The 16,468-nt window shown below is 47.8% G+C and overlaps 1 protein-coding gene across 3 annotated transcripts in view; it reads right to left on the bottom strand.

The window, feature by feature from the left end:
- Positions 1-16,468, bottom strand: part of PHACTR1 (phosphatase and actin regulator 1) — a 517,458-nt gene that overhangs the window by 100,967 nt on the left and 400,023 nt on the right. For all 3 annotated transcript variants that reach the window (XM_040984149.1, XM_040984148.1, XM_040984147.1), the window contains one exon: positions 8,393-8,473. In XM_040984149.1, the coding sequence (XP_040840083.1) occupies positions 8,393-8,473 (81 nt within the window). The remainder of the gene's footprint in view (positions 1-8,392; positions 8,474-16,468) is intronic.

Below are 16,468 nucleotides of genomic sequence, written 5' to 3'. Positions count from 1 at the left end.
CTAGACACATCACTAGGACCAAACAGTCTGCTGGTTAGAGATGTCTGGCTTGTACCTTCATACTCTTGGTGCCTGTAATAGAACAGGTGCTCAGGAAATGCAAAAGGCATGAATAAATACACTGGGAGTATACTGATGACTTGTTAGAATATCTTTATGAATTCCTTTTTGTTTGGAATAATGATGATTCAGTTGCTTAGAGAGTTTTGAATCCCTATTTCACTTCATCCACTTTTTATATTTTAATTTATTATTTAAAATGTTTTATCCTCTTTTCAGTATTGCCTACACAGTTGAGAGGGATGCATGCCTCTGCGGCCCAACTAGGGCGGGGAGGGTCAGGCAGGGAGAACGGAATGGAAGACAGATGTTTCAGCTTTGTCTCCCTCATGTCCACAGGGGAGGAAAAGGAGGGGACCACTGCTTCCCATTCTCTTGTTCTTTAATTTGCCATCTGTTTCAATCTGACATCTAGCAAAGATAAGGTTTGAGTTCGTGTTCAGAACTAGAAATCCACACAACATCGAGTTCAGCTTAAAGCAGGCTTTATTGGGAATGCTCCCCGGGGGCGGTTCACTGGTATGGTACAGACAGCCGGACCAAAGAAGTCATGCCTGGGTGATGTGAGGAGTCGTTTTATCAGGGGGCCGAATAGGTGAGGTTTGCGGGACAAAGCAATGTGTCTTATACGGTGCTAGAGTGCTCTAGGTTCCCTTCGACCTTGCTGAATCTGTCCATCACTGCCGGCTGAGCAGGAGGTTGCCTTCTCCAGCTTTGGCCTTATCAGCCACCCTTCTCAGCTTCCTCCTAGGCCATCCCTCCCCTCACCCACCCCAGCTGCACCTTACAGAACTACAGGAATATTTCTTTGGAGTGGGTCTTGTTTAAAGCTCCTCAATGAACCACTAAAGTCAGTTGTGTTAAGTGCCTAGGTGCTAGGCAAATTATATGCTGCTGCTGCTGCAAACACAAACACCCTTCTCCTCTCACACTCCTCCTGCAAATCACAGCTTTCAGAAGATGCCATTTCTAGGTGAGGCACTGGAGACAGCTCAAAATGGGATGGAACACCATACCTGGGCAAGGTGGTAAAAAGCACTTCTCAGGCACTTCAAAGCTTTCAAAGTCTGTGCAACTGGGACACCAGATAAACAACAGGATCCAGAAGGTGCAAGGCTGAATTTTCTCCTCTAATACAGAAGAGGCTTGTTATTTTAAGACAATGACCTTTTGATTTAAATATCAGGCTTTTTCCTAATGGATGTTAACGGAACAAGTCATCTGTTGCTGAAAGTGCCTGTTTGGGCTTATAATTAAGAATAGCACCTTCCCACATGTTGCTTTAACCCGATTAAAGGAGAAAACAGAGCTCAGCGCACTTTAGCACCTGCTGTGAAATGTTATCTGTAACCCCCGTGCATGTCAGGGAGCATGAGGGTTGACCACGATCCATCCATCCGTTCTGCTCTTTCCTGGCAGCAGACATGCCCTCCTGACCTCCTTCCTCCTCCCATGGGATTCCTTGCACCTCTAGAGTCAGGTGGAGCTACAGTGGAAAGTTCTAGCTGTGCTGTGGCAGTCTCAAATGTATCCCTGTAGGGATGCCATGGGTAGGGTGAGGACACGGCTGGCTGGAGGGATGTTGCTATGCTATCTGATAGCACACACCTGGTCCTTCTGTACTGCCAACCCGACTCTGCTCCCTAGGGAACCCAGTATTAAAAATAACCACAATCACTATTGTCAGCTCTGCAGCCCTACAACTACAGAACAATGCTTATTTGTCATAATTACTAAGAGCAATATTTATTAAGCTCTTCTGAGTACCAACACGTAAAGCGCTACCACGCGCCTGTGAATTCCCCTGGAAGTTCACAAGGTCTTGTTAGGAGTTTTAAGAACCCACATTTGGAGGCAAAACAAATAGATCTCTAGGTAAATAAGTACACAGACATATTCTCAAAGATGAGCTGTATAATGGAGACTAGCAAACTGGGAAATGAAGATACCCTGTGTGTGCATAGTTACTCCTGAACAAAAGGGGGAATCTCGATGAAAGTTAAATATCCCTTGACAATCTGATACAAGATTTTCCACCATTGCTCTCTACACCAACAATGTCACGATACGCTTAAGGAGCAGAAGGTTAAACTTATAATTTTAGCAAAGGACTATGCTACTGTAATAATATAGGGAAAAATGGAAAAAGAGGAAGAGGAGGGGAGAAGGAGAACCCCTATATTTATAAATCCACACTGTGTAAAGTAACAACAATAAGAAAGACTCCACATTTAGCATAATGAGTAAAGCTGCCTCCTGTGACTTGGGCTTCCCTTATCGGTGCTGGTTTTTATAATTGGCTGCTCCACTTCAGATCCTGCTCCCTGCTAATGTGCCTAGAAAGGCAGGGGAAGATGATGGCCCATGTGTTTGGGCTCCTGCATCCACATGGGAGACCTAGATGACATTCTTGGTTCCTGGCTTCAGCCTGGCTCAGCTCTGGCCATTATAGCCTCCTGATGAATGAACCAGTGGATGGAAAGTCTCTTCTCTCTCGCTCCATCTTTCCTTCCAATTCCCTTCTTCCCTTCCCTCCCCTCTTCCTTCCTTTCTTCCTTCCTCTCTTCCCTTCCTCCCTCCCTCTCAGCCGTTCTGACATTCAAACAACATAGAGTAAATCCTAAAAGAAAAAGAGAATCCAGAATTGGCTGTGTGAATTAGGTGACTAAATCATCAATTTGGGCTACACGGCTTCCCTTCTGTATTGGAAAATCAATAATAGCACTGCTAGGTTACTTTTTGAGATCCCTAATTAATACCTTGTACTATCTGGTGAATTGTCTCCACTACACCGAAAGCAACACAATATTTGTTGTACATAAACTTAAACACATACATATGCTAATATTGCCTGTTTAAATAGTAGCAGTAAAGCTTTATGAACCACAAAATGTGAAAGTCAGGGGGCTACTGTCCCTAACATCCTGGATTTTGCCAATACAAATAAATGGACCAAGTCTTGGAGACACGCAGAGAGAACCTCATGTTTGCATCTGTTGCTCTTTCAAAAAGCACTTACTGGGCAGCTACAGCATCAAGGTGTGGTTGCCGGTAATCCAGCTGCATCAGTGAACGAAGTAGGCAACTACTGGCCTGCCTAGTGGTACTTTACTTCTAATGTGACCAGGGAAGATGAACATAACCAATGTGTAATTAGTAAGCATGTTGGAAGGTGGTATTTGAATAGGGTAAGGGGCTAAACACTTAAGAAAGGGCATGAAGGGGGCAATGTTGTGGGGTAGCAGATTAAACTACTCTGTATAATTAAAACATGCCATGTAGGCTCAACTTCATGTCCTAGTTGCTCTACTTCTGGTCCAGCTGCCTGTTAATGTGGCCAGGGAAAGCAGAAGAGAATAATGAAAGTACTTGGACCCTCTCATGGATGACTCAGATGAAGCCCCTGGTTCCGGGCTGTGACTGGGCTCAGCCCTGGCCTTTGTGGCCATCTAGGGAGTGAGCCAGCAGATAAAAGATATCTCACTCTCTGTCTCTTTAATTGTGCCTTTTAAATAAATAAACCTTAGGTTGGGTAGCTGGTCTTAGGGTGAGCTTCCTAGAGAAGCTGGCATTAGAGCAAGAGTTAGGAGTGCTAAACATGGAGCTATCCAGGGGTGTCAACTTCCAGGGCTGGAAACGCCACATGGGGCTGGTGTGGCATCTCAAAGAGGGAGCTTGTGGGAGGTCCACAGAGAGCAAAAGCAGATGCTGAGGTTGAAGGGCAGAGGGGTGGATCCTACGTAGTCTTGTGGGCTCTGGTGGAAATCTAGGATTCCCCGGGTGGAACAGAGGGCCCTCGAAGGCTCTGAACAGCAAGGTGAGGGTCATGCTTTGACTCACGGAAAACAGAAAGGGAAAGACATGAGAGAGGCTTTGTCTCAAGCAAACCTACGGAGTGACATACCAACTCAGTGTAAAGAATGTGAGGCCTGAGAAGTAGGTTACAGCTTGCTTCAGAGCAATACCGGGAACAAATTTCAGAGTCTGGGTGGCCATGCTCTTGTTTCAGTCATGCAGACACCGCGTTTATGCATCTTGCAAAATTACCACTTTTCCTGAGAAGTCCTTCTTGACTGCCTGTTCCAAAACCATCCTTCCCTTCATCCTCAGGTCTTAATTCCTCGATAATATGGAACAAAGATGATTTCCTATTTCCCTTAGTAGGTTAAACCCTGAGAAGGTAATATATGGCTCTCTGGTTATCTCCATAGCTCAACCCACAGACAAATGCCCAGAGTGGATACTGGGCACTCATTTGTTGAATGACTGACTGACTGAATGAATGGTCATGGAGTCCTGGAAAACTTTAATAAAAAAGAAAAAAAACAACCTTGTGTTAAGTCCTAATTTAATCAAATTAACCACATTAGAGAGATTAAAGATAAATAAGTCATTATAATATAGATTGTTTTCCATCATTAGTGGTTTTGACATTGTCACTAGACTACTGAAGGCCTATCTTCATGCTTATAGTGCATTTTCCATAAAACTATTAAAGCCATATTGTAGAAAATAGGAGAAAAGGCACGAACAGCTTTACGTCCCTTCTACTGCTGAGACTCATATAAACTTAAAACTTCCCTCTCACACAGTTTAAGCACATCCAGGGATCCAACCGATTTTCTCTGATCTTTACACTTTCACTTAAGCTTCTCTGTAGCCAACTATGGCGGTTCTCTATGGAAACGAAGTTTAAAGCTGCAAGCCACTGAACATCCATACTCCTTACTAACAAACCGTTACATGAGAGTCTCCTGTACTAGTCTGCAGACATTCGAGATTGCTTTTTCCTTCTAGGACCAAGCTCTCCTTTTGCCGGAGTGGAATTCATCGAGCAGCTTGGGAATTCTAACCCATTGAGAAAAGTAGAAATAATCTGAGGACAACTGGAAGAGCAACACAACTTCATTAATCCTGAGCCGACCCCCTCCCAAAGAGTTAGGAGTCTCAGCTCACCAAACGGAGTGCAGGGTGTTATCAAGCAAAACCAACCATGCAAAGCCAACAGGCGTGGAAGCACCCATCTACTCATCGGAGCAAGCTGTTCTGCGCTGCATCAGCAACAGCACACCTACACACACACACACCGACACACACTCTCTTTCTCTCTAACTGCGGTGAACACAGAGGCGGGACTTGGACGGTTGCACGCGGGAAGGGTTGACACAGTCATCATAACAGAATGCGGCAGCTGTCACGGACCATGCATCGCTGGTAGAGATGACTGCCCTGCCAGGTGACTGCCTAGCGTCCTGGGTGTAAACACCATCACGAGGAGGCATGAAATGGGCAATTAGCAGCTGGGCAGCATGAAACGATGGCCTCTCACCTATGACTTAGCAACTTGGAAAAACAACGAGAGACTCTGCTACATGCTGTGCACCCAGAAGCAGTAACAGAACTGTATTTGCTCTGCCCATTAGGCTCTGTGACAGCAAGGAGAATAATGCTATGGAAAGGAAAGAATGAATGATGGGAAAATGGCTCACTTAGTGGGTAAAGGCAGGCAAGGCACAGGAGCAGAGGGAGTCATTTGGGCTGTGGGAAGCTAACATGGATATCGCTGATCCCTTTGAGGGGGCTGCACCTTTTCAATTCACAGAAAGAGGAGACTTGGCTGTCCACCCTTCTGAAGCCTTGGGCCTGCTGACAGGGGTGGCCAGGGCCAGGCATACGAAGTGCATGCAAAAACAGAGCTGCTGCTATACTGAGACTACACTGGCAGGCTAACACTTGCCCAGGACTCACATTTGCTGGCTGCTGCTCCGATTCCTGCGGCCTACCTCATGCGATTTTCTGCACAGCACCACCCTGCCTTTCAGATGATGTGACAGAGCACAGAGAAGTGAAGCGACCTCACTAAAACTGCACAGCTAGTCAGTAAGACTGCCAGATTTGGGGCCAAGGATCTTAAGCTCAGGGCTCATGCTTCTAGCTGCTGAGAGCAGGAGCTGTGAAGTCAAGAGATGAATCTCCCAGTGATACGCAAAGGATGCTTTTATTCAGAAAATACCATGGCAACCACAAGCCTACATACCTGCTATGTGCAGTAGACTTTTTTAGAAAGAGTAATGTATTGCTGTTGGAAAGGCAGAGTTAGAGAGAGATCATCCATCTACTGGCTCACTCCCCAGATGGCTTTAACAGCAGGTATTTGGCCCATCCATAGTCAGCAGCCAGGAGTTTTGTTCCCCCAAGTCTCCTACGTGGGGGCAAGGGTCCAAGGACTTGGGTCATTCTGCAGTGGCATCGTAACTGTCATCCCTCTTCGCCTTTCCTCTTGCTCTCATGCAGGCAGCAAACAAGAGTCAAGTCTATATCAGACCTTGAGACTTGCAGGAATGAGCTGTAAGGTCTCCAGAGTGCTGCGCTGGTTCCGAAGGACCAGCTAGGGAGGTGTGTGCCCACGAAAGGGAGACAGGTGGAGTGGAGCTAATGATAGTGGGCTGACCTGGTCCCCTCCTTCACAACTGCCAGGCATGAGAGCCCTGTGCCAGCCCTGGACCATTCTCAACTGCTTTCCCAGGCCACAAGCAGGGAGCTGGATGGGAAATAGATCAGCTGGGACACGAACCGGTGCCTCATATGGGATCCCGGCACATGCAAAGTGAGGATTTAGCCAATAGGCCATTGCACCAGGCCCAGTTGTTCCACTTCTAAATTCAGCTACCTGCTACCAGGGAAAGCAGCAGAAGATGGCCAAAGTGCTAGGACCCCTGCATTTATATGGGAGACCTTGGAGAAGATTCTGGCTTCAGTATGGTGCAGCTCTGAATTTTACAGCCATTTGAGGGATGAATCAGCAGATGGAAAAGTTTCGTTTCTCTCTCTTGCTCTGTAGTTCAGGGTTTCAAGCAAACAAACAAACAAACCCTAAACAACAACAAAACACAACACCAACTATAAAAAAAGTGGAATCTAGAAATACACACTGTCTTCTATAGCAGGATCAAAATGGGGTGCAGCAGAGACCTACAGCGACACGGCAAACCAATTGTTTCACCATAATCACAACAGCTGAGTACAAGACTGGAAGCAACAATTAAACCTTTACAGAGGCCCCAGCATGGTAGCCTAGTGGCTAAAAGTCCTCACCTTGTATGCACCAGGATCCCATAGGAGTGCTGATTTGCACCTTGGTTGTTCCATTCCCCTTCTAGCTCCCTGCCTGTGGCCTGCAAAAGCAGTTGAGGATGGCCCAAAGCCTTGGGACTTCAAGGCTCCTGGCTTTGGATTAGCTCAGCTTTCGCCACTGCAGCCACTTGGGGAGTGAACAAGCAAATGGAAGATGTTTCTCTCTGTGCCTCCTTCTCTCTGTAAACCCGACTCTCCAATAAAAAATAAATCATAAAAAAAACCCCAAAACTTAATAGGGAACATGTGGGCCTCAGAATGGGTGGGAGAGAGGGGGCATGGGGAAGAGGAAAGAGTTGAGTGGATAGCATTACCATGGGGAAAGCTGTTGCCTGAGATGTTGGCATCCTATGTGAGTACTGGCTGAAGTCCCAGTCATTGTACCTCCCAATCCAACTTGTAGCAAATGGCTTGGGGAAAGCAGCAGATGACACTACAGGTGTTTGGCTATTGCCGCCCCAAAGGAAGCTCTGGACAAGGTGCCTGGTTCCTAGTTCCAGGCTTTTGCCTGACCTAACCTTGGTGGATGTGGCCATCTGAGGAGTGAACCAGCAGATGGAAGATCTCTCTATCCTCTATGGTTATTCCTCTTTCTGTAACTCTGACTTCCAAATAAAAGAATTTTTTTTCGAAGTCTTGAAAAAGTTCAAGGTGGAGCATCTGTCCTAGTGGTTGAAGGAGCTGTATTATTCCTGCCTCTGACTGCTGACCCCAGGTTCCTGCATGCGCAGATCCTGAGATATGGATGTGATGCTCCAGGGAGCTGGGTTCCTGCCATCCACAGGGGAATACTTTGCTTGAGTTATCATGTCTTGCTTTTTCTGGATTTGGCCCAGCCCTGGCATTTCCTGCCATTTGGGGAGTGAACCAGAGGATGGGAGCTCTCTCTGCCTCAAACAAATACATACTAACTACTACAAAACATGGCAACGCTCTTTAAAAAGAGCAATGAACACCTAATGCACTGGGCTGACCCCCTGGGAACATTCATATTTGAAGAGAATCGTTCTATAGGCAAGACATACCTAGAATTCCTTGGCAAACACTTGTGGTCACAGTGTACCCAAACTGGGTGTCTTCCTGTATATCCTTCCAGGAACCACCTCACAATTCTTAGTATCCTGGGGTTGGATGCCAACGCTGAGAATGGGCCCACTGAGGAGTGAACCAGTAGACGGAAGATCTACTGGGCTCTTACCTTTATCATAGATCTCCTTCAGGACTCCTCGCTTTATAAGTTCCTCTCTGCTTTGCCGCATCGATATCTTCCTTTCCAGGGCTGCAAGCAGAAGACAAACACAACGGGTGTGAACAGGCAAGAGGGCTGCTTTACAGACAATCCTGGGTTAACATGCATCACAGCATAATGTCCAGGAAACCTTCTGAAATTATGCTTAGCTAGTGGCAGCAAGCGATGCCTACAGGTTGATATTTTGTCTGATACTGTGAGAAGTCTTTCTGTGGGGTGACTCATGTAATCTTAAATATCTGAGTTGTCTATGAGGTAGACATTTTCATTTAGCCTTGATTTACGGTTGGGGGAAGCACAGTGTGAAATAACACTGCTACCACGTCTCTCTGATCTTGGCCTAACTTCCTCCTGGATCTGTGTTTTCCTTTGGGAGGCCTTGCAGGTGGGGACACCATATCAGTGAGCTAGTTCACAGAAATTAAATTTCGCTGAGAACTCTGCTGCTTCCCAACCACACACACACACACACACACAAAAAAAAAAGGGTATGGAGCCAGTGTTCTGGAAGTTAAATGAAGCTGGCATCCCTATGAATAGTGATTCAAGTCCCAACTGCTCCACTTCCAATTCAGCTCCCTGGTAATACACCTGGGAAGGAAGCAGAGCATGGTTCATTGTCTGAGCTCCTTCTCCCACATTACAGACCAGGACGGAGTTCTGGGTTCTTAGCCTCAGCTGGCCCAGAGGCATTTGGGAAATGAATCAGCAGATGGAAGATTCGCTCATGCTTGCTCAATGTCTCTCACTCTGCCTTTTAAATTATAAATAAATTTTCAAGAAAAAAGAAAATGGTATGAGATACAAGAGTGTTGCTAAAAGTTCATTTGAAATGGAACAAAAAGTAAGTTTATTCTGAGGCAAAAAAGTTTTTGGAATCTTATCTCAGGAAATTAATGGAAAAACCTTTTTGCGTAAAAGAGATGTTTCTTTCAATTCCATTTTCCATGAACTATTTGAGCCACCCTTGTATCTCCTGAGAAGAGCTCAGGATTGGCACCCCACGGTCCCCAGGGGCTGACTACAGAGGGGTCCAGGATGACATTCACTTAACAGCCTGCCGTGGGCTGCCTATCTCAGCTCTACAGCAGCCAGGTGAGGATGCAGGGCCAGGGGGAGCCTGAGAAATGGCAGTGGGGGCTTTCCTTTTGGGACAGTACACACAAGAAGAGCCACATCAAGCAGAATTCTGGGATGATGATGATGATTCTGTGGCTCAAAGACGGGCCATGGGATATCCAAGGAGGGGCAGCCAGCAGCCCAGTCTCTGCCCCACACTGTGTAGGGCAGCAGAGGTAATTTCGGTGGCTTTTGTTAGCTTCTCAGGGGGGAAAAAGGCAGTTATTAAACAAGGAAACCGCTTTAGGAATGTCAAGCAAGTTATATATATATCTCTCTCTCTGTGTCTCTCACACACACACACACACACACACACACACACACACACACACACACACACCCTGCCATAGAATTTAGGCCAAAGAATAAGAACTGAAAAGCAAGCCAGAAACCCAGGACTAGGATTCTGTCCCCATGAACCATGGGTCCTTAATGGAGACGCTGCCATCCTGGGACAGAGGCCTCAGCCTCCATGAAGATTGTAAGGCAACTCTCTGATGATGCTCAGACACAGCCAGGCTGACAATCACAGATTACACATAGCTGGCCTCCCAGTCTGGCCTTCCACATCTGTGGCTCCAATCAACTGTCTGCAGATCAAACATGTATTTTTTTTTTAAAGGACGAATTCATTTTTATTGGAAAGGTAGATTTACAGAGACAAGGAGAGACAGAAAGAAAGATCTTCTGCCCGCTGGTTTACTCCCCAAATGCTTGCAAAAAGCTGGAGCTGTGCCAACCTGCAGCCTAGAGCCATGAGGCTCTTCCGGGTCTCCCACACACAGGTGCAAGGTCCCAAGGCTTTGGGCCCTCCTCGACTGCTTTCCCAGGCCACAAGCAAGGAGCTGGATGGGAAGTGAGAACATGAACTGATGTCCATTTGGGATGCTGGTGCTTAAAGATGGAGATTAAAGAGTTGAGCGAAAGTGCTGGCCCCCAGATGAAACATATTTTTAAAACATCCGTACTAAAGATGCACAGACTTCTCTTCTTGTCATTATGCTCCAAACAACTGAGTCTGGAAGCACGACACTGCTTTATCTGAGTGACCAGAGCGTCCATGGCTTTGGACATCCCAGGAGTTCTAGCTTATCCATTCCTAATCTGGCTTCTTGTTAATGTAGCTGTGGAATCACTGGAAGATGTCCCAAGTGCCAGGCTCCTGCCACTCACGTGGGAGATCCAGGATCTAGGCTGCTGGCCCAGCCATGGCTGCTAGGGCATTTGGGGCAAGAACCAGCAGATGGAAGCTCTCTCTCCTTTGCGCTCTCTCTTGCACTCTGTTTTTGCCTGCCTATCTCCTCATAGCTCTACATTTCAAATAAATAAGTAAACCTTTTAAAGAGCATATTACAGCTTTATCTATTAAATGATATTGAAATATGCAGTATGAGAGAGAACAATAAATGTCAGGTTGGGCTGCATTCACAGAGCTTGCTAAGACAACATCAGTAATAGAGCAGAGAAGTAAAACTCTATTTCCATGGAAGCGAGGGTAAGAAGCTTACACAATGGACCGGTGTAAAGAAGCGCAGGAAACATAGAATTCGTGCTTGTTTTGGAGGTTCAGGGGCTTTAGGGCCACGTCAAGTGAACATGATGTGGCGATATGGTATGAGAAGGCAGAAGGGAGCCCTTGTTGAGAAGAGGCATTGGGGATGGCTGGAAAAGGCTGAGGATTGCAGGCAATTATTAGAAAGTTCAGTCTGATAAGAAAAGACCTATGGAGCTCCACAGTAGAGAAAACTAGGCAGGGCATTTGAAGCTGGGATTAGATGTCTAGATCTTGTGGGTAACACAAAGCCATCCTTGCTTTGCCACCCTCTACTTAATCAGATGCCCCTTCAGTTCTTCAGGGACTTCTCAAAACCACAGGCTAAAATGCAGGGGGCCTGGTCTCAGTGGTCCTGGATTTCCAAGCTCTGGGTAGACTTGTGGATGTTCCCAGGCCACCTCTTAGCCACCTGCATGCCAGCAGCTGGATCGCAGTGCTCATTCTGTAGCTATGGAGCCACTGTTGAAAGAAAAACACCTGCCGGCGGGTCTCAGGACGGGGCGTCTCATGCCTGGATCCCGGACGGCCGCCATGGGCACATGGTGAGCCGTCCTCCCCGGGCCTGCTGGGTTCCAGAGGCTGCTTCCTTTGGGGTGAGTAGACCGAGGGGGGAGGCCTCTGGGACCCGGCAGGTCCGGCACCCAGCCACCGCCCTCATTGGGCGGTGAAGGGGATTTGGGAGGGGCGCGACCTTGGGCCTGGGAATTTTAAACCTCCAGCAGCCTCCCGGCGGCTGGCGGGTCTCAGGACGGGGCGTCTCATGCCTGGATTCCGGACGGCTGCCATGGGCACATGGTGAGCCGTCCTCCCCGGGCGGCCAGTGCACCATTGGTGCCAGGCTCCGCCTGCTGGCCGCCCGGCTGGGGAGCTCTGGGGATTTGGTTCTTTGATTCGCTGCTTAATTAGCTCCAGGTTGAACCCATTGTGATTCTCGGACCTCAAACAGGCAGTAACTCTTTCCTTGTAAAAGTTGTAATCACTAATAATGCTGGGCACCAAATACCAGTCCATGCAGAAGCCTGGGCTTGGGGCTTGTCCTGCAAAAGTAGCTCCAACGGCTGGCTAATGTGTCAACTGGTAGGGAACAGAGTAGATCTGGTACGAATGAGCAAACCTTAGCCCACAAGTAAAACTAGAAACCAGGAGGGAGCAAAGGTCATGCCAGGCTAGGCTCTTGTACCTACTGGTCTGCAGGAGCCAGGGACACGAAGCCACAGTGTCTAAGGCAGAGGTCGGGACAGGTGAGGAGCTGTGCCAAGCTGAGTCAGAGCAACCACTGGCATGCGAGTGATCTATGGCTGGGAACAGACTCGGTTGGGGAGCAAAGGGGACAACCCTAGCTGGGCTGAGGTTCCCACAAAGAGGTGCATGGCCTGGAAGGGGGGCTGCGTTCTGATCTGGATACAGTTGTAGTCTCCCTTGGCACAAGTGTGGACTGGGATTGGATGCACCGAACCGGGCTGGACCCCGACTCCCCCTGGTGTTCTGGAGGACCAGGGCAGATGTGTGATAGACTAGGCAAGGTCTCAAACCCCTACTGAGCCATGTGTGAGCCATACGTAGGTATGGACAAACCATGGCTGGGCCGGAACATCCAACAGCAAGAACCAGATTGGGTGGAAGGCCAGTCAGGAAAAGCCACAGTTCCTGCTATGACAGGAGGTGGACTGAGTATGGTTGGCTCATGGACCCACTGGTAAGCGTGTAACCTGGCATTGGGAGAGGTTCTGATGGAGGAGCCTGGGCAACTCCTCTGGCAGGACACAGACCCGACAGGTCAGCGCAAGAAACATGATAGGAAACAGCCCAGAAAAGGCCATGGAAAGCTACCCACTGGCATACACTTGGCAGACGTGGGGGCAAGACCAGGCTGAATCTGTCCACGTCATCCACTGGCAAATCCAGGCACCAGTGTGGGTTGACCCAGGTTCGGTCGCAACAAAGACTAGTGCACAATATGGAATGCCGAGGTGAGGTTGCCTGTACCAGAGGGGACCGCAGCGTCCAACCAGCCTGAGAACAAGAAAGGAAGTAGGCAGAGCCAGCAGGGGAATAAGGGAGGGTTCCTTTGCAGGATAGCTACTTCCGCAGGAGAGCATGGGCTGGGATGGGGGCAGACCAGACTAGGCAGAGCTACCACACCTGCGTGCCTCATGTGGACTAGATCAGGGAAAAGCCAAGCTGGGCTGATTATTCCTACTGGTGCAAACAGAATTAAAGTGGGCGAGGTTTAGTTGGGCAGCAGTAACTGGAATCTGGGAGTGGGAGAGGCCTGGGAGGGTAATAGTGGGCTCATCCCTCTTGGGTTACCACTTCCACGGGAGGACATAAAACTAAACAGTGGCTGGGGTGGAATGGGGTGTGGGACAGACTGGATTACTGCTACACTTACTGGCAAACCAGGGTAGGGGCGGTCCTGGTGGGGGTTATTGTGGGTCGCTCCAACTGGGCTGCAGCTCCCACTGGTTTAGGTGAGGGCCAAATATGTGCGGGGCAGAACCAGGCTGGACCGCAACACCCATTGGTTCCAGTGGAAGTCGGGAGTGAAAACAGAACCAAACCAGCAATTACAACCACCAGCTGATTGGAGCGATGGACGGTGCCTGGCCCTGTACTTGTTAGCACATACAAGAAGTTTCTTTGGAGATCTTCCTAATCTAAATGCTGGACTCAGAACCCTAACGAAGAAAAGAGAGAAGACAGAACAGGTCAACCAACCATCTCAGCTATGATGGACTATGTGAATCAGTGGATTTTTCAAAGACCTCATAGTGCTTGGAGTGGCAAGATTGACAGCGATTCATAACTGTTGCAATATCAAAACCACTCGAGGAAGAACCTCAGAGCATGCCCTACACCCGGGACTTGGGGAGGGTGGGAAATTGGGTGGGCCTTCTCCCTTAATACCCCCCTTTTTAACATGAAGGTAACAATATGGAAAACATACTAGTATTATCCACTTTCCTGTAGCCCTTGAACCTTCTTACTCTAACTAAGTATGTGAAGAATGTCAAAATTAATTTTATTAATAATAAAAAAAAAAAAGAAAGAAAAACACCTGCCAGGGGTTGGAGAGGATGGTAACCCAAGCAACAGTTTCTACCTTCAAACCTTCAAAGAACTTACAGAATAATGGGTGGTTGAGACTGTCCTCAAATAGTGGCATCAGCTGATGTGTAATTACACGTCCAGATAAGTCCTTCTCAAAGAAAGAGACATGATCCCGTGGAAATACAAGATAAACCACAACTCCTTGCAGGGTATTAGCAAAGGCTTTTCCAAAAGCAGAGAGCATTGAGATTAGATTTCAAAGACAAACGTGTCTTCTCTCTGCAAAGGACTGAAGCACTCCAGATGGGCCAGTCTGGGCTGCAGCCACTGAGGAAGGAACCAAGGAGGTGAGGAGGGACAGACAAGAAGTTGGTGCGGCTGCGGCCACTGGTATCAGGCAGAGATTGTGGGGGGGGGAGGTGGTGAGGCTTGCAGGGTCCAGGGTTTTGGGGGGGCCATGCTAATCCAAGAGCAATGGGCAGAAATGCTCAGATTTGAGTATTTGCAAGACAAAGTTCTGCTGTAGTGTGGAGAATGGTGTGGAAGGAGGCCATTTGCCGGTGCTAACAGGAGACATGGCAGGGGAAGGTTGGATGCAGGCAAAAGGACAAAGGACATGTTTCAGCTGTGGAAGGTGGTGATGTTGCAGCACCTGAACAGACTAGACACGGGACAGGCAGGAAGAAGAGGGTCAGGGCTGACACTCGGGTTCTGGAGCTGTATCACTGAATGGAAAATGCTGCCACCCACAGACAGCGGCTGGGGAGAGTGAGCCAGCTTCGGGACATGAACATGAACTCCATCTTAGCCGCATCTAGACATCACAGGTGTGCTTAGGAAAGCAGCACACACACCATAAAACAGGAGTGGAGCATAAAATCTGGCAGTGCTATATGCAAAATCTCCACTAAGCACTCTCACACAACCATGCTTCTCAAAGCTCCATGGAAACACACGTTATGGCAAAGGAGGAGAGCCAGGGGCTCCAAGGGCCTGACTTGAAGCTGCCCATCCCAAGCATGCCATTCCTTTGATGCACTCACTTTTACTTTAAAAATTAATTAGGCCAGGCCTAGTGCGGTAGCCTAGTGGCAAAAGTCGTTGCCTTGCACACCGGGATCCATATGAGTGCCAGTTCGAAACCTGGTGGCCTCGCTTCCTATCCAGCTCCCTGCTTGTGGCTTAGGAAAGAAGTCAAGAACAGCTCAAAGCCTTGGGAGCTTGTACCCGCATGGGAGACCCGGAAGAAGCTCCTGGCTCTTAGCTTTGGATTGGTGCAGCTCTGGTTGTTGTGGCCACTGGGGGAGTGAATCAATGGATGGAAGATCGTCTTCTCTGTCTCTCCTCCTTTTTGTATATCTGACTTTCCAATAGAAATTAAAAAAAAAACTTAAAAAAAAATTTGTTGGACTGGTCCTGCGTGGTAGCCTGGTGGTGGAAGTCCTTGCCTTGAGTGAGGGATTCCATATGGGTTCCTGTTTTTGTCCTGGTGGCCCCTCTTCCCATGGTGGAAGCAATTTTTTTTTCTTTTCTTTTTGATAATCTTTACATAGTTGATTAGGGCACAAAGGGTCAAGGGCTACAGGAAACTGGGTAAGACCATTGTTTCCACAATTTTTTTTTCTATATCTGGGATAAGGAGGGAAATAAATGGAGAAGCCCCCGCCAGCCTCCTACCCATCCCAGGGTCCCCGACTCAGGGCCTGCTCTGAGGGCACTGCTTAAGTGCTTCTGATAGTTCAACAGTTTTGAACTGCTGCCAATCTGGCCATTCCAAGCACGATGAAATCTCTCCAGAATCCACTGGCTGACATAGTGGTGGAAGCAATTCTGAAAGCCATGCATAAAGGTGTCTTCGACAAGCTTACAGAAATGTGTTTTATGAAAAGACTATGCAGGAACTTTTCTTCCAACTCGTTAAAATATTTGTGACTTTTACTTGAAAGGCAGCAATACAATGATATTTACATATATGTGTACATGTGGCTGTATCTACATCTATGTATGTATGTACCTATATATCTATATCGATATCCATATCTATATCTATGTGAAACAATTCTCTTCTAATCTGCCTTTCAGCTGTCCTTCCCAAGTTAGTGTCAAGTTTCACTGAGGCAAAGACAAGCCCATCCCTGCTTTCACAAATGCAATCCAGTGACTGAGGCAGTGGGACAGCCCGGATCTCTCTGGCCTGGTTTACTACTGAGTCATGAAGCATGGAGGGTGAAGGTGCAATGGATTACCATTGGAGAAAAAGAAAATACAATGGTTTCCTCTTCACAAGGCTGTGTACTCAT

Source organism: Ochotona curzoniae, unplaced genomic scaffold (genome assembly GCF_017591425.1).
Source record: "Ochotona curzoniae isolate NIBS_2020 unplaced genomic scaffold, NIBS_Ocur_1.0 contig_4064, whole genome shotgun sequence".
In the NCBI taxonomy this organism is placed as follows: domain Eukaryota; kingdom Metazoa; phylum Chordata; class Mammalia; order Lagomorpha; family Ochotonidae; genus Ochotona; species Ochotona curzoniae.
This window is presented reverse-complemented; position numbering and strand designations above follow the sequence as displayed.